Raw genomic sequence first — 19,069 nt, 5'->3', positions numbered from 1 at the left:
TAAACTTCTACTCAATATACTCTATAATGACATAGTGGAAAGCATTTTTTTTTCTTTTTAATGAACAATTAATAATTAACAACAATTTCGTTGACTTGATGGATTATTTCCGATTTTTTTTTTTTTTTTTAAAGGTTGTTTTTAATGAACCATGTACCATGTTTATACTACTCCAACTACTGCTACTATATCATCCTTTTTTGTGATACTGGACCAATATCAATATCGGCTCTGGACACCCCAATTTTTTTTTTAATAATGCAAATATTTAAATAAAGATACAGTTTTTGCAATGTCCTATGAGGCACTTTCAACTCTGCATAGCAACATAGACTTTAGTCTGATGCAATTAGTTATTTTACAGGCACATAGCAACATTGATGAAACATGTTTGCCATCAAATTTCTACTCAAAATACTCTATAATGACATAGTGGAAAGCAATTTTTTGAAATTTTTACGATTTTTATTTTTTATTTTTTTAATGAACAATTAACAACAATTTCGTTGACTTGATGGATTATTTCAGAGTTTTTTTTGTGTGTTTTTCTTTTAAAGGTTTTTAAATGAAGTGGAAAGCAATTTTTTGAATTTTTTTATGATTTTTTTTTTTAATGAACAATTAATAATGAAATAACATTAGAGGAATTATTACAGCGTGTAAGTGGGATAAAACAAACAACATGTTTACTTGACCCACTTCCTGGGAAACTTATCAAGGAACTGTTTGTATTATTAGGTCCATCAGTGTTAAATATTATAAACTTATCACTTTCCTCCGGCACTGTTCCCCTAGCATTCAAAAAAGCGGTTATTCATCCTCTGCTCAAAAGACCTAACCTCGATCCTGACCTCATGGTAAACTACCGACCGGTCTCCCACCTTCCGTTTATTTCCAAAATTCTCGAAAAAACTGTTGCACAGCAGCTAAATGAACACTTAGTGACTAACAATCTCTGTGAACCTTTTCAATCCGGTTTCAGGGCAAATCACTCTACGGAGACAGCCCTCGCAAAAATGACTAATGATCTATTGCTAACGATGGATTCTGATGCGTCATCTATGTTGCTGCTTCTTGATCTTAGCGCCGCTTTCGATACCGTCGATCATAATATTTTATTAGAGCGTATCAAAACACGTATTGGTATGTCAGACTTAGCCTTGTCTTGGTTTAACTCTTATCTTACTGACAGGATGCAGTGCGTCTCCCATAACAATGTGACCTCGGACTATGTCAAGGTAACGTGCGGAGTTCCCCAGGGTTCGGTTCTTGGCCCTGCACTCTTTAGTATTTACATGCTGCCGCTAGGTGACATCATACGCAAGTACGGTGTTAGCTTTCACTGTTATGCTGATGACACTCAACTCTACATGCCCCTAAAGCTGATCAACACGCCGGACTGTAGTCAGCTGGAGGCGTGTCTTAATGAAATTAAACAATGGATGTCCGCTAACTTTTTGCAACTCAACGCTAAGAAAACGGAAATGCTGATTATCGGTCCTGCTAGACACCAACATCTATTTAATAATACCACCTTAACATTTGACAACCAAACAATTAAACAAGGAGACTCGGTAAAGAATCTGGGTATTATCTTCGACCCAACTCTCTCGTTTGAGTCACACATTAAGAGTGTTACTAAAACGGCCTTCTTTCATCTCCGTAATATCGCTAAAATTCGTTCCATCTTGTCCACTAGCGACGCTGAGATCATTATTCATGCGTTCGTTACGTCTCGTCTCGATTACTGTAACGTATTATTTTCGGGCCTCCCTATGTCTAGCATTAAAAGATTACAGTTGGTACAAAATGCGGCTGCAAGGCTTTTGACAAAAACAAGAAAGTTTGATCATATTACGCCTATACTGGCTCACTTGCACTGGCTTCCTGTGCACTTAAGATGCGACTTTAAGGTTTTACTACTTACGTATAAAATATTACACGGTTTAGCTCCAGCCTATCTCGCCGATTGTATTGTACCATATGTCCCGACAAGAAATCTGCGTTCAAAGAACTCCGGCTTATTAGTGATTCCCAGAGCCAAAAAAAAGTCTGCGGGCTATAGAGCGTTTTCTATTCGGGCTCCAGTACTCTGGAATGCCCTCCCGGTAACAGTTAGAGATGCTACCTCAGTAGAAGCATTTAAGTCCCATCTTAAAACTCATTTGTATAATCTAGCCTTTAAATAGACCCCCCCTTTTTTAGACCAGTTGATCTGCCGTTTCTTTTCTTCTCTCCTCTTCTCCCCTGTCCCTTGCGAGGGGGAGTTGCATAGGTCCGGTGGCCATGGATGAAGTGCTGGCTGTCCAGAGCCGGGACCCCGGGTGGACCACTAGCCTGTGCATCGGTTGGGGACATCTCTGCGCTGCTGACCCGTCTCCGCTCGGGATGGTTTCCTGTTGGCCCCGCTGTGGACTGGACTCCCGCTGATGTGTTGGATCCACTGTGGACTGGACTTTCACAATGTTATGTCAGACCCACTCGACATCCGTTGCTTTCGGTCTCCCCTAGAGGGGGGGGGTTACCCACATATGCGGTCCTCTCCAAGGTTTCTCATAGTCATTCACCGACGTCCCACTGGGGTGAGTTTTTCCTTGCCCGTATGTGGGCTCTGTACCGAGGATGTCGTTGTGGCTTGTACAGCCCTTTGAGACACTTGTGATTTAGGGCTATATAAATAAACATTGATTGATTGATTGATGGAATAATAATTAACAATATTAACAACAAATTCTAATTACTGAAATTTCGTTGACTTGATGGATTATTTCCGAGTTTTTTTATTTTTTAAAAGGTTGTTTTTAATGAACCATCTACCATGTGTTATCTACTCCTACTACTACTACTACTATATCATCCTTTTTTTCTGATACTGGACCATTTGTTCAAATAATGCAAATATTTAAATAAAGATACAGTTTTTGCAATGTCCTATGAGGCACTTTCAACTCTGCATAGCAACATAGACTTTAGTCTGATGCAATTAATTATTTTACAGGCACATAGCAACATTGATGAAACATTTTTGCCATCAAACTTCTACACAAAATACTCTATAATGACATAATGGAAAGCAATTTTTTACGATTTTTTAAATTTTTATTTAATTTTTATTTTTTTTAATGAACAATTAATAATTAACAAAAATTTCGTTGACTCGATGGATTATTTCTGAGTTTTTTTTTGTTTGTTTTTTTAAAAGGTTGTTTTTAATGAACCATGTACCATGTTTATACTACTCCTACTACTACTACTATATCATCCTTTTTTTCTGATACTGGACCAATATCAATATCGGCTCCGGACACCCCTAATTTTTCAAATAATGCAAATATTTAAATAAAGATACAGTTTTTAATTAGTTATTTTACAGGCATATACCAACATTGATTAAATATTTTTGCCATCAAACTTCTACACAAAATACTCTATACTGACATAGTGGAAAGCAATTTTTTGAATTGTTAATAAAACATTTTTTTTAATGAACTATTAATAATAATTACAAATATTAACAACTAATTCTAATTACTGAAATTTTGTTGACTTGATGGATTATTTCCGAGTTATAATTTTTTTTTAAAAAGGTTGTTTTTAATGAACCATGTACCATGTTTATACTACTCCTACTACTAGTATATCATCCTTTTTTCTGATACTGGACCAATATCAATGAAATATTTTTGCCATCAAACTTCTACACAAAATACTCTATACTGACATAGTGGAAAGCAATTTTTTGATTTTTTTTTTTAAATGAACAATTAACAATAATTAACAATATTAACAACTAATTCTAATTACTAAAATTTCATTGACTTGATGGATTGTTTCCGAGTTTTAATTTTTTTTAAAAAAGGTTGTTTTTAATGAACCATGTACCATGTTTATACTACTACTACTATATCATCCTTTTTTTCTGATACTGGACCAATATCAATATCGGCTCTGGACACCCCTATTTTTTTCAAAATAATGCAAATATTTAAATAAAAATACAGTTTGTAATTAGTTATTTTACAGGCACATAGCAACATTGATGAAATAAGTTTGCCATCAAACTTCTACACAAAATACTCTATACTGACAAAGTGGAAAGCAATTTTTTGAATTGTTAATAAAAAAAAATTTTTTATGAACTATTAATAAAAATTAGAAATATTAACAACTAATTCTAATTACTGAAATTCCGTTGACTTAATGGATTATTTCCGAGTTTAAATTTTTTTTTAAAAAGGTTGTTTTTAATGAACCATGTACCATGTTTATACTACTACTACTACTACTATATCATCCTTTTTTCTGATACTGGACCAATATCAATGAAATATTTTTGCCATCAAACTTCTACACAAAATACTCTATAATGACATAGTGGAAAGTAATTTAAAAAAATGTTTTAATTTTAATGAACAATTAATAATAATTAATAATATTAACAACTAATTGTAATTACTGAAATTCCGTTGACTTGATGGATTATTTCCAAGTTTTTTTTTTGTTTTATTTAAAAAGGTTGTTTTTAATGAACCATGTACCATGTTTATACTACTACTACCATATCATCCATTTTTCTGATACTGGAAATAATCACCATGTCAACACAAAAATACTACACAAAATGCTGTTTAATGACATAGTGGAAAGCAATCTTTTATGATTTTTTAAAAATGAACAATTAATAATAATTAACAGTATTAACAACTAATTATAATAACTGAAATTTCGTTGACTTGATGGTTTATTTCCGAGTTTTTTTTTGTTTAGTTTTTAAATAGGTTGTTTTTAATGAACCATGTACCATGTTTATACTACTCCTAGTACTACTACTACTATATCATCCTTTTTTTATGATACTGGACCAATACCAATATCAGCTCCGGACACCCCTATTTTTTTCAATATAATGCAAATATTTAAATAAAAATACAGTTTGTAATTAGTTATTTTACAGGCACATAGCAACATTGATGAAATATTTTTGCCATCAAACTTCTACACAAAAAACTCTATAATGAAATAGTGGAAAGCAATTTTTTAAATTGTTTATGTTTTTTTCAATGAACAATTAATAATAATTAACAATGTTAACAACTAATTCTAATTACTGAAGTTTCGTTGACTTGATGGATTATTTCCGAGTTTTATTGTTTTTTTTAAAAGGTTGTTTTTAATGAACCATGTACCATGTTTATACTACTACTACTATATCATCCTTTTTTTTCTGATACTGGACCAATATCACTACTGAAATTTCGTTGATTTGATGGATTATTTCCGAGTTTTTTGGTTGTTTTTTTTAAAAGGTTGTTTTTAATGAACCATGAACCATGTTTAAACTACTCCTACGACTACTACTATATCATCCTTTTTTTCTGATACTGGAAATAATCCACCATGTCAACACAAAAATACTACACAAAATACTCTTTAATGACAGTGGAAAGCAATTTTGTATTTATTTATTTTTTTTATGAAAAATTTATAATAATTAACAATATTAACAACTAATTATAATTACTGAAATTCCGTTGACTTGATGGATTATTTCCGAGTTTTTTTTTTTGTTTTGTTTTTTAAAGGTTGTTTTTAATGAACCATGTACCATGTTTATACTACTCCTACTACTACTACTATATCATCCTTTTTTTCTGATACTGGACCAATATCAATATCGGATCTGGACACCCTTATTTTTTTTCAAATAATGCAAATATTTAAATAAAGATACAGTTTTTGCAATGTTCTATGAGGCAGTTTCAACTCTAGCATATAGCAACATTGATGAAATATTTAGGGAAGGCTATGCAGAACGAGACTAAAACTGAACTGAATGCTGGACGACAGCAAAGACTTACTGCGGCGCAAAGACGGCGTCCGCAAATAATGACATAGTGGAAAGCAGTTTTGTGACTTTTTGACACATTTATCAAAAGAGTGAAATGTGCATGTATTCACACCATGACTACTTATACAAGGAAACAAGTGTTGCTCGCATGGAAGGAAAAGCAGCGCTCACCTCATAAATGTGTTCCACCGCCGGCCCCACTTCCTGCTCCACGGCGTAGTTCTTGGTCACTTTCCAGTTGGCGGGCGGGAAGAAGATCTTATCTGGCCGAGACACCCTGAAAACAACACCCGGGTAGTGAGAAGGGGGAAAAAAAGCAAGAAGACGGGGGCCAGACGAGGACTCCTCACCCTTGCAGGATGACCTCAGCCTGGACGACCACCTCCAGCTTGTGTGACACCGCCTCGCTGTGGGAGTTGTCCTGGTTCTTACTGCAAGAGGAGGGATGGCGGTCAGCTGCCAGACGTCACACGGGACAAGACGGTGACATCATACCTGCGAATCTGCAGCTCAAACTGGACCGTTGTGTGCGTGTCCTTCAGGCGCGGCACCGTGAAGCGAAGACCTGCCCACAGCTGCAGAGAACATTCTTCCTCAGACAAACTGACTGAATAGCAAAATTAGCAAATCAAAAAAATTCTCCCCCCCAAAAAATTACAAGAAATTACAGAAAATCAACTGTTTTATTTTGTATGATTTTATTTTAAATTCCGAGTAGTTTGACCATCAAACTGCTTCAATTTGAAGTACGCCTCATTTTTGAGTGGAAATTATTTTTATGGTTGACTGGGAATACAGTAGTTGATCAAATACATAAGAAACAGTAGAATGTAAAACAGAGATAATAATTGTATTTTTTTAAATTGTATTTTATTTTTTACAGATGAACAAAAATTCACACATTTTTATGGTTTTTATTTTGTTTTACTGAGATGAATACGCTTAATTTTACGCACAAATTTGGTGAATTAGTGACTGTTTTTTTTGTAAATGTTTTGTCATATTTCTTTTAAAATATATATTTCAATAGTGTTTTTAAGTATGCCTCAAATGGTATCCTCATTTTTTGAGTGGAAATAATTGTTATGGTTGACTGGGAATACAGTAGTTGATCAAAGAAATAAACAGTAGAATATAAATCAGAGATAATAATTGTATTTTTTTTTTAAATTTTATTTTATTTTTTACAGATTGACAAAAATTCACACATTTTTATTTGGTTTTACTGAGGTTAATATGCTTAATTTTACGCACAATAATTAATAATTGTATTTTTTTTAATTTATTTAATTTTTTACAGATTGACAAAAATTCACACATTTTTGGGTTTTTATTTTGTTTTACTGAGATTAATACGCTTAATTTTACACACAAATTTGGTAAATTAGTGACTGTTTTTTTTTGTAAATGTTTTCTCATATTTCTTTTAAAATATATATTTTCCATTTTAATAGTTCTTTTTAAGTATGCCTCAAATGTTATCCTCATTTTTTGAGTGGAAATTATTTTTATGGTTGACTGGGAATACAGTAGTTGATCAAATACATAAGAAACAGTAGAATGTAAAACAGAGATAATAATTGTATTTTTTTTAATTTTATTTTATTTTTTACAGATAAACAAAAATTCACACATTTTTATGGTTTTTATTTTGTTTTACTGAGATTAATATGCTTAATTTTACACACAAATTTGGTGAATTAGTGACTGGTTTTTTTGTAAATGTTTTGTCATATTTCTTTTAAAATATATATTTTAATAGTGTTTTTAAGTATGCCTCAAATGTTATCCTCATTTTTTGAGTGGAAATTATTTTTATGGTTGACTGGGAATACAGTAGTTGATCAAAGAAATAAACAGTAGAATATAAATCATAGATAATTGTATTTTTTTTTTAAATTTAATTTAATTTTTTACAGATTGACAAAAATTCACACATTTTTATGGTTTTTATTTGGTTTTACTGAGGTTAATATGCTTAATTTTACGCACAATAATTAATAATTGTATTTTTTTATTTTATTTAATTTTTTACAGATTGACAAAAATTCACACATTTTTGGGTTATAATTTTGTTTTACTGAGGTTAATACGCTTAATTTTACACACAAATTTGGTAAATTAGTGACTGTTTTTTTTTTGTAAATGTTTTCTCATATTTCTTTTAAAATATATATTTTCCATTTTAATAGTTCTTTTTAAGTATGCCTCAAATCTTATCCTCATTTTTTGAGTGGAAATTATTTTTATGGTTGACTGGGAATACAATAGTTGATCAAAGAAATAAGAAACAATAGAATATAAAACAGAGATAATAACTGTATTTTTTATTTTTTTTACAGATTGACAAAAATTCACACATTTTTATGATTTTTTTGTTGTTTTACTGAGATCAATACGCTTAATTTTACACACAAATTTGGTGAATTAGTGACTGTTTTTTTTTTTTGTAAATGTTTTCTCATATTTCTTTTAAAATATATATTTTAATAGTTCTTTTTAAGTATGCCTCAAATGTTATCCTCATTTTTGAGTGGAAATTATTTTTATGGCTGACTGGGAATACAGTAGTTGATCAAAAACATAAGAAACAGTAGAATGTAAAACAGAGATAATAATTGTATTTTTTTAAATTTTATTTTATTTTTTACAGATTAACAAAAATTCACACATTTTTATGGTTTTTATTTTGTTTTACTGAGATGAATACGCTTAATTTTACGCACAAATTTGGTGAATTAGTGACTGTTTTTTTTGTAAATGTTTTGTCATATTTCTTTTAAAATATATATTTTAATAGTGTTTTTAAGTATGCCTCAAATGTTATCCTCATTTTTTGAGTGGAAATTATTTTTATGGTTGACTGGGAATACAGTAGTTGATCAAAGAAATAAACAGTAGAATATAAATCAGAGATAATAATTGTATTTTTTTTAAATTTAATTTTATTTTTTACAGATTGACAAAAATTCACAAATTTTTATGGTTTTTATTTGGTTTTACTGAGGTTAATATGCTTAATTTTACGCACAATAATTAATAATTGTATTTTTTTATTTTATTTAATTTTTTACAGATTGACAAAAATTCACACATTTTTGGGTTTTTATTTTGTTTTACTGAGATTAATACGCTTAATTTTACACACAAATTTGGTAAATTAGTGACTGTTTGTTTTTTGTAAATGTTTTCTCATATTTCTTTTAAAATATATATTTTCCATTTTAATAGTTCTTTTTAAGTATGCCTCAAATGTTATCCTCATTTTTTGAGTGGAAATTATTTTTATGGTTGACTGGGAATACAGTAGTTGATCAAAGAAATAAGAAACAATACAATATAAAACAGAGATAATAACTGTATTTTTTTTTTTTTTTACAGATTGACAAAAATTCACACATTTTTATGATTTTTTTGTTGTTTTACTGAGATGAATACGCTTAATTTTACACACAAATTTGGTGAATTAGTGACTGTTTTTTTTTGTAAATGTTTTCTCATATTTCTTTTAAAATATATATTTTAATAGTTCTTTTTAAGTATGCCTCAAATGTTATCCTCATTTTTGAGTGGAAATTATTTTTATGGCTGACTGGGAATACAGTAGTTGATCCAAAAAAAAAAAGAAGCAGTAGAATGTAAAATAGAGATAATAATTGTATTTTTTAAATTTTATTTTATTTTTTTACAGATTGACAAAAATTCACACATTTTTATGTTTTTTTTTGTTGTTTTACTGAGATGAATACGCTTAATTTTACGCACAAATTAGGTGAATTAGTGACTGTTTTTTTTTTGTAAATGTTTTCTCATATTTCTTTTAAGATATATATTTTAATAGTTCTTTTTAAGTATGCCTCAAATGTTATCCTCATTTTTGAGTGGAAATTATTTTTATGAATGACTGGGAATCCAGTAGTTCATCAAATAAATAAGAAACAGTAGAATATAAAACAGAGATAATAATTGTATTTTATTTTATTTTTTACAGATTGACAAAAATTCACACTTTTAAGATTTTTATTTTATTTTACTGAGATTAATACACTTAATTTTACGCACAAATCTGGTGAATTTGTGACCTTTTTTTGCAAATGTTTTCTAAATATATATATTTTTTAAATATATATTTTCCATTTTAATAGTTATTTTTATGACTTTTTTGTTGCTTTTTTACACAAAGTATTCATACCCTCTATATTAAAATATTTTTCACTAGTCTAAAGCATTGATTATTAACTATAACTTTGTAAGTACACACTGTATACTGTACACTATAACTTTGTAAGTACAATACTGTATACTGTACACTATAACTTCGTAAGTACATACTGTATACTGTACACTATATATTTGTAAGTACTATAATGTATAGTGTACATTATAACTTTGTAAGTACATACTGTATTCTGTACACTATAACTTTGTAAGTACATACTGTATACTGTACACTATATCTTTGTAAGTACAATAATGTATAGTGTGCATTATAACTTTGTAAGTACAATACTGTATAGTGCAGTGGTCCCCAACCACCGGACCGATTGGTACCGAGCCGCACAAGAATTAAAAAAAAATATATATATATTTTTTTTTTTAAAAATGAAATCAGCATACAAAAGACAATATATACATTATATATCAATATAGATCAATACAGTCTGCAGGGATACAGTCCGTAAGCACACATGATTGTATTTATTTATGTAAAAAAAAAAAAAAAATTTTTTTTTTTTTTTTTTTTTTTTAAATACACCCCGTTGACCGGTCCGCAGCTACAAAAAGTTTGGGGACCACTGGTATAGTGTACACTATAACATTGTAAGTACATACTGTATACTGTACACTATAACTTTGTAAGTACATACTGTATAGTGTACACTATAACTTTGTAAGTACAATAATGATAATTAATAACGCTAAGGTGTACCCCCTGGGAACAGCATTTCTATGACTTCTTGTGCAAAAGTGAGGCACAAAAGGGTTAAATGAGAAGAGAAAGTTGCTGACTGCGGGACTAATAAGTGGACCAGTTCTTCCCCAACAAAAAAGTTGCTGACTGCGGGACTAATAAGTGGACCAGTTGTTCCCCAACAAAAAGCGGGAAGCTGTGAGGTTGCGTCACATGTTTACGGCCATAAAGAAACAATGGTAGCTCGTTAAGAAGAATGAATGCCAGGTGAATAATGGCGTGCTTACGCTGGTTCCAGACTTCATGGGGTTTCCCAGGTCGCAGCTGAGGTACCGGGTCTGGTTCTCCGTGTCGTACGTGCAGGTCAGCTGGGTCAAACTCTGTGGAAAAAGTGTCCAGAGTGACTCTCGGTGTGGTTCCTGTCGCTTTTATTAGGGAAAAGAGCCGCGCTCACCTCGTTATTGCGGGCGATGCCGCTGTAGTCGGCCTCGGGCGGCAGCACCACGTAGAGCTCCGCCTCGTACGCGCCGCCCTCGCCCTCGTTCCTGGCGTTGAAGGTGAGGGTGAGGGCGTTGTCGTCACCCAGGTACACCTCCTTCCTGTCCCTGAAAAGGAAGCACGGTTTTACTAATGGGGGGTTAAGGTGTCACTAGAGTCCTTAGGAGTGGGGCGGGCGGACCCCCCTTCCACTTAGGGGCGGGTGTTAGAATAATTATCTGTAAGTTATCACACAACTCTACGGATCCCTGGCCTAAAGGGACATGGGGGACATTTTTTTGGGGGGGGGAATTTAAAAACAATTTTTTTAGAGCCCCTAAAGGGACATGGGCGGGGGTTAAGATATGTATCTCGTGCGCATGAGATATACATCTAAAAAAAATAAATAAATACAATTCTCCCCCCCCCCCCCCAAAAAAATGTAGGGACATGGGGGAAAATATTTTTTTATTTTTTGCACCATGACTAGGGAAGGTTGTTTGGATTGTGTCTAGGGTTGTCCCAATACCAATAGTTTGGTACCGGAAATGGTACCAAAATGTATTTCGATACTTTTCGGTACTTTTCTTGATAAAAGGGACCACAAAAATGTCATTATTGTCTTTATTTGAACAAAAAATCTTAGTGTACATGAAACATATGTTTATTATTGCAATTTAGTCCTTAAATAAAATAGTGAACATACTAGACAACTTGTCTTTTAGTAGTAAGTAAACAAACAAAGACTCCTAATTAGTCTATGCAGTAACATATTGTGTCATTTATACACCTATTATTTTGTACACATTATAAAGGACAAGTGTGGAGAGTGTTTTACATTTTTTCCCATCATGCACTCTCATGGATTTCAATGAGTGTAATTTAGCTTCTTTTTTTTTTTGCACCATGACTAGGGAAGGTTGTTTGGATTGTGTCTAGTGTTGTCCCGATATCAATAGTTTGGTACCGGTACCAAAATGTATATTTTTATTTTTGTTATTTTTTCGATATGTATCTAACGGAGCCCCTAAAGCAGGGGTGTCCAAAGTGCGGCCCGCAGGTCATTTTTTAATGGCCCCACGGCCCATTTTAAAATACGATTAAAAAAATTAAAAACATAAAAAGTGGTATGAAAGAGCAAACAGGTGAAATGTAACAAGAAAATGTTGCAATGTTTACTCTAATAACACAAAGCTGCCATGCAGGCTGTTTCTGTCTTTAAAAAATAATAATGAATCAAAATCAATGTCATTAGGAATTATTGACCTATTCAAGACTCCATTTATGTCACATTAAATATTGCACTTTGAGATATTTTTTTGGGAAAATGTTGCATATTTTGTGTTTGCCATATAAAAAATTGAGCTTTTCTTTTTTTTTTTAAAGAAGGGCCTAAAACGGACAAAAAAACATAACAACAATACAACGTATACTGTAACTGACGGATAGATCTGAAGTTGATCTCGAGATTATTGTGTTAAAAGTAAACAGTAAATTTATTTTTTAACACTTTAATGAGTAGGATCCTTTTGGTTCCCCAATAATTTTTGTGTGATTTGTTTTTAAGTGTCATTGCTCAAAAAATAATAATGAATTAAAATCACTGTTGTTAGCAATTGACCTTTTTAAGGCTCCAATTATTATATAATCTGAAATATTCCTCTTAAAAATGTTATTGGGTGAAAATATTGCATATTTTGTGTTTTTTTCCATAAAAAAACAGGGTTGACAAAAAGAGCATACGACTTAAATCTTTAAAAACGTTATATTGACAGATAGACCTGTAAGTTATCACACAACTCTACGGAGCCCTGGCCTAAAGGGACATGGGGGACATTTTTTTTGGGGGGGGGGGATTTAAAAACAATTTTTTTAGAGCCCCTAAAGGGACATGGGGTGGTGGGGGGGGGGTGGGGGGGGGGGGTGTTAAGATATGTATCTCGTGCGCACGAGATATACATCTAAAAAAAATAAATAAATAACACAATAATCTCGAGATCAACTTCAGATCTATCCGTCGGTTACAGTATACGTTGTATTGTTATGTTTTTTGTCCGTTTTAGGCCCTTCTTTAAAAAAAAGGAAAAAAAAGCAACATTTTTTATATGGCAAACACAAAATATGCAACATTTTCCCAAAAAAATATCTCAAAGTGCAATATTTAATGTGACATAAATGGAGTCTTGAATAGGTCAATAATTCTTAATGACATTGATTTTGATTCATTATTATTTTTTAAAGACAGAAACAGCCTGCATGGCAGCTTTGTGTTATTAGAGTAAACATTGCAACATTTTCTTGTTACATTTCACCTGTTTGCTCTTTCATACCACTTTTTATGTTTTTTATTTTTTTAATCGTATTTTAAAATGGGCCGTGGGGCCATTAAAAAATGACCTGCGGGCCGCAAATCGCCCCCGGGCCGCACTTTGGACACCCCTGCTTTAGGGGCTCTGTTAGATACATATCGAAAAAAATAAATAAATAACAAAAATAAAAAAAATAAAAATCCCCCCCCAAAAAGTACCGAAAAGTATCGAAATACATTTTGGTACCGGTACCAAACTATTGATATCGGGACAACACTAGACACAATCCAAACAACCTTCCCTAGTCATGGTGCAAAAAAAAAAAAAAAAGCTAAATTACACTCATTGAAATCCATGAGAGTGCATGATGGGAAAAAATGTAAAACACTCTCCACACTTGTCCTTTATAATGTGTACAAAATAATAGGTGTATAGATGACACAATATGTTACTGCATAGACTAATTAGGAGTCTTTGTTTGTTTACATACTACTAAAAGACAAGTTGTCTAGTATGTTCACTATTTTATTTAAGGACTAAATTGCAATAATAAACATATGTTTCATGTACACTAAGATTTTTTGTTCAAATAAAGACAATAATGACATTTTTGTGGTCCCTTTTATCAAGAAAAGTACCGAAAAGTATTGAAATACATTTTGGTACCAGTTCCGGTACCAAACTATTGGTATTGGGACAACCCTAGACACAATCCAAACAACCTTCCCTAGTCATGGTGCAAAAAATAAATAAATAAATTACACTCTTTTAAATCCATGAGAGTGCATGATGGGAAAACATGTAAAACACTCTCCACACTTGTCCTTTATAATGTGTACAAAATAATAGGTGTATAAATGACACAATATGTTACTGCATAGACTAATTAGGAGTCTTTGTTTGTTTACTTACTACTAAAAGACAAGTTGTCTAGTATGTTCACTATTTTATTTAAGGACTAAATTACAATAATAAATATATGTTTCATGTACAATAAGATTTTTTGTTCAAATAAAAACAATAATGACATTTTTTGTGGTCCCCTTTATCAAGAAAAGTACCGAAAAATATCGAAATGTATCGCAATACATTTTGGTACCGGTACCAAACTATTGATATCGGGACAACACTAGACACAATCCAAACAACCTTCCCTAATCATGGTGCAAAAAAAAAAATTACACTCATTTAAATCCATGAGAGTGCATGATGGGAAAAAATGTAAAACACTCTCCTTACTTGTCCTTTATAATGTGTACAAAATAATAGGTGTATAAATGACACAATATGTTACTGCATAGACTAATTAGGAGTCTTTGTTTGTTTACTTACTACTAAAAGACAAGTTGTCTAGTATGTTCAACATTTTATATAAGGACTAAATGACAATAATAAACATATGTTTCATGTACAATAACATTTTTTGTTCAAATAAAGACAATAATGACATTTTTTTGTGGTCCCCTTTATCAAGAAAAGTACTGAAAAAAATTGAAACGTATCGAAATACTTTTTGGTACCGGTACCAAACTATTGATATTCGGACAACACTAGACACAATCCAAACAACCTTCCCTAGTCATGGTGCAAAAAAAAAAAATTTACACTCATTAAAATCCATTAGAGTGCATAATGGGAAAAAATGTAAAACACTCTCCACACTTGTCCTTTATAATGTGGACAAAATAATAGGTGTATAAATGACACAATATGTTACTGCATAGACTAATTAGGAGTCTTTGTTTGTTTACTTACTACTAAAAGACGAGTTGTCTAGTATGTTCACTATTTTATTTAAGGACTAAATTACAATAATAAACATATGTTTCATGTACAATAAATTTTTTAGTTCAAATAAAGACAATAATGACATTTTTTGTGGTCCCCTTTATCAAGAAAAGTACCGAAAAGTATCGAAAAGTATCGAAATACATTTTGGTACCGGTACCAAACATTGATATCGGGACAACACTAGACACAATCCAAACAACTTTCCCTAGTCATGGTGCAAAAAAAAAAATTACACTCATTTAAATCCATGAGAGTGCATGATGGAAAAAATGTAAAACACTCTCCACACTTATATAAGGACTAAATTACAATAATAAACATGTTTCATGTACAATAAGATTTTTTGTTCAAATAAAAACAATAATGACATTTTTTGTGGTCCCCTTTATCAAGAAAAGTACCGAAAAGTATCGCAATACATTTTGGTACCAGTTCCGGTACCAAACTATTGGTATCAGGAAAACCCTAGACACAATCTAAACAACCTTCCCTAGTCATGGTGCAAAAAATGCTAAATTACACTCATTTAAATCCATGAGAGTGCATGATGGAAAAAATGTAAAACACTCTCCACACTTGTCCTTTATAATGTGTACAAAATAATAGGTGTATAAATGACACAATATGTTACTGCATAGACTAATTAGGAGTCTTTGTTTGTTTACTTACTACTAAAAGACAAGTTGTCTAGTATGTTCACTATTTTATTTAAGGACTAAATTACAATAATAAACATATCTTTCATTGTACACTAACATTTTTTTGTTCAAATAAAGCCAATAATGTCATTTTTTGTAGTCCCCTTTATTTAGAAAAGTATGGAAAAGTATTGAAATACATTTTGGTACCCTACTGCCTTGTTTTAATGAATACTTAAGCCTACTATGCTACTGTATTTTATTGTTGGTCATTTTTTCTTGTGTAAAAAAAATTGGAGAACTACTTCTCTGTCCTATGGTTGGCAGCAATTTACTGGAAACTTTCCAGAACTTCCCGTTTTGGTCACGGCGGCAACACGGACTGCTGCGACTCGTCCGTTTTTTTTACGAGGCGTTGATACACCAAGCGTTTACGTGGAGAGCCTCGAAAGGGCAATAAAGAAGCTCTCTGGCGACGTGTTGAGCGATAAAAAGCGACCGCCATTCCCAGGAACAATGAGGAACTCCGTAACCGGCGAGGGTCACGCACATGCTTCTAATTAGCCCTCGTAAAGGGGGAGCGGAGTCCTCCCGTACCGTACGTCAGATGCACTTTCCAAAAAAGGCCGGCGCACGGCGAGGCCTCCCCCGAGGGACGCCCCTGCTCCGACGCGGCGTTGTGTGCTTTGGCAGCTACACACTTTAGTGGTTTTAATTGCGCTAATCACACTTGACTGTGCGTGCACTCCGGGTGCCCCCGCGCAGCAGGTGGCTGCACATGGCAGATAAATATAGGAATGTGAAATCAAAATGACAGAGCGGGAGTTGGGAGTATCAGGGAGGGGAAAAATGCAAACAGATTTCTGCAGCCTCGGCATCGGACGGCATTTTTAGGACATTTTTGGCAGCGTTTCCCCCCCCCCCAAGGACCCGGCCTGCCGCCTGTTTGCCGTACAGCACCTGTAGCGGACAAATCACGCACTTCCTGTTTTTAACTTGCCTTGTTCAGAACCGGATTTCTCCAGTGTGTTAAAGTCAGCAGCAGGGAAACAGACACGCTCATGTTGTCACCTCACATTGCAATGTTTATTTACTATTCCAATTGTTCATACTAGAGTTGTCCCGATGCCAATATTTTGGTACCGGTACCAAAATGTATTTCCATACTTTTGGATATTTTTCTAAATAAAGGGGACCACAAAAAAAATGGCATTATTGGCTTTGTTTTAACAGAAAACTCTTCAGGTACATGAAACATATGTTTATTAATTATTATTAATTTCACCACATAATGTAGTGTATATTACTGTAAATGGAAAAACAGTACTGTTGTTTTTATGGTAAAAAAAAAAAAAAAAAAGGCTGCTCAGTTGCCAGAATTTTACTCTAAAATGTACATTTCTTTTTTTACTGTAAAAAAAAAAAAACAACTGCAATTTTACAGTAACATTTTGGCACCCAAGCTGCCAGTTTTTTTGTTTGTTTTTTTCCCCCCGCAAATCAGCAACTGTAGATTTTTCGGTGTATTACTGTAAAATGCCAAAAGGGCACCACTGTTTATTACAGTAAAAAAAAGTACAGTTGTTTTTTTTCCAATTAGAGAAAAATGCTGTAAAAAGCACAGTAAATTTCACAATTTGACCATGAAATATATTGTTACTTTTACATTGCACAATTTCATGGATAACTTGCCTTGAAATCATTATTAGTATTTATTTCTATTTCAAAAGTGGCTTGAATGTTTGATTTATTTTTTATTTGTTTATTTTAACAAAAAAATCTTAGTGTACATGAAACATATGTTTATTATTGCAATTTAGTCCTTAAATAAAATAGTGAACATACTAGACAACTTGTCTTTTAGTAGTAAGTAAACAAACAAAGACTCCTAATTAGTCTATGCAGTAACATATTGTGTCATTTATACACCTATTATTTTATCAACATTAAAAAGGACAAGTGTGGAGAGTGTTTTACATTTTTTCCCATCATGCACTCTCATGGATTTAAATGAGTGTATTTAAAAAAAAATGTTTATGGTGTTTGGATGTTTTTCATAATATCCACAACTTTTACATGTATCTACAATTTTGTATTTTGCATTTTTTTTTACCATGACTAGGGAAGGTTGTTTGGATTGTGTCTAGGGTTGTCCCGATACCAATAGTTTGGTACCGGTACTGGTACCAAAATGTATTTCGATACTTTTTGATACTTTTCTGTACTTTTCTTAATAAAGGGGACCACAAAAAAATTCATTATTGTCTTGATTTAACAAACAAATCTTAGTGTACATGAAACATATGTTTATTATTGTAATTTAGTCCTTAAATAAAATAGTGAACATACTAGATAACTTGTCTTTTAGTAGTAAGTAAACAAACAAAGACTCCTAATTAGTCTATGCAGTAACATATTGTGTCATTTATACACCTATTATTTTGTACACATTATAAAGGACAAGTGTGGAGAGTGTTTTACATTTTTTCCCATCATGTACTCTCATGGATTTAAATGAGTGTATTTTTAAAAAAATGTTTATGGTGTTTGGATGTTTTTCATAATATCCACAACTTTCACACGTATCCACAATTTTGCATTCGACCGCACGGATGATCGGGTGAAGTCCTTCGTCCTTCCGTCGATCGCTGGAACGCAGGTGAGCACGGGTGTTGATGAGCAGATGAGGGCTGGCGTAGGTGGATAGCTAATGTTTTTATCATAGCTCTGTGAGGTCCCGTTGCTAAGTTAGCTTCAACGGCGTCGTTAGCAACAGCATTGTTAAGCTTCGCCTAGCTGGAAAGCATTAACCGTGTAGTTACATGTTCATGGTTTAATAGTATTGTTGATTTTTTGTCTATTTTTCCAGTCAGGGGTTTATTTCTTTTGTTTATATCTGCATTTGAGCCCGATGCTATCACGTTAGCTCCGTAGCTAAAGTGTTTCGCCGATGTATTGTCGTGGAGATAAAAGTCACTGTGAATGTCCATTTCGCCTTCTCGACTATAAAAAAATATGGCAATATCGCGAAATGATCAAGTATGACACATAGAATAGATCTGCTATCCCCGTTTAAATAAAAACATTTCATTTC

General features: G+C 32.5%; 1 protein-coding gene across 2 annotated transcripts in view; it reads right to left on the bottom strand.

Annotated features, from left to right (window-relative positions):
• The window catches only part of itga5 (integrin, alpha 5 (fibronectin receptor, alpha polypeptide)), a 189,005-nt gene that overhangs the window by 24,856 nt on the left and 145,080 nt on the right, over positions 1-19,069 (bottom strand). For both annotated transcript variants that reach the window (XM_062052527.1, XM_062052528.1), the window contains exons 21-25: positions 11,215-11,365; positions 11,048-11,140; positions 6,344-6,423; positions 6,199-6,279; positions 6,020-6,125 (exon numbers count right to left, since the gene is read on the bottom strand). In XM_062052527.1, the coding sequence (XP_061908511.1) occupies positions 6,020-6,125; positions 6,199-6,279; positions 6,344-6,423; positions 11,048-11,140; positions 11,215-11,365 (511 nt within the window). The remainder of the gene's footprint in view (positions 1-6,019; positions 6,126-6,198; positions 6,280-6,343; positions 6,424-11,047; positions 11,141-11,214; positions 11,366-19,069) is intronic.

Source organism: Entelurus aequoreus, linkage group LG07 (assembly GCF_033978785.1).
Source record: "Entelurus aequoreus isolate RoL-2023_Sb linkage group LG07, RoL_Eaeq_v1.1, whole genome shotgun sequence".
Lineage (NCBI taxonomy): Eukaryota > Metazoa > Chordata > Actinopteri > Syngnathiformes > Syngnathidae > Entelurus > Entelurus aequoreus.
This window is presented reverse-complemented; position numbering and strand designations above follow the sequence as displayed.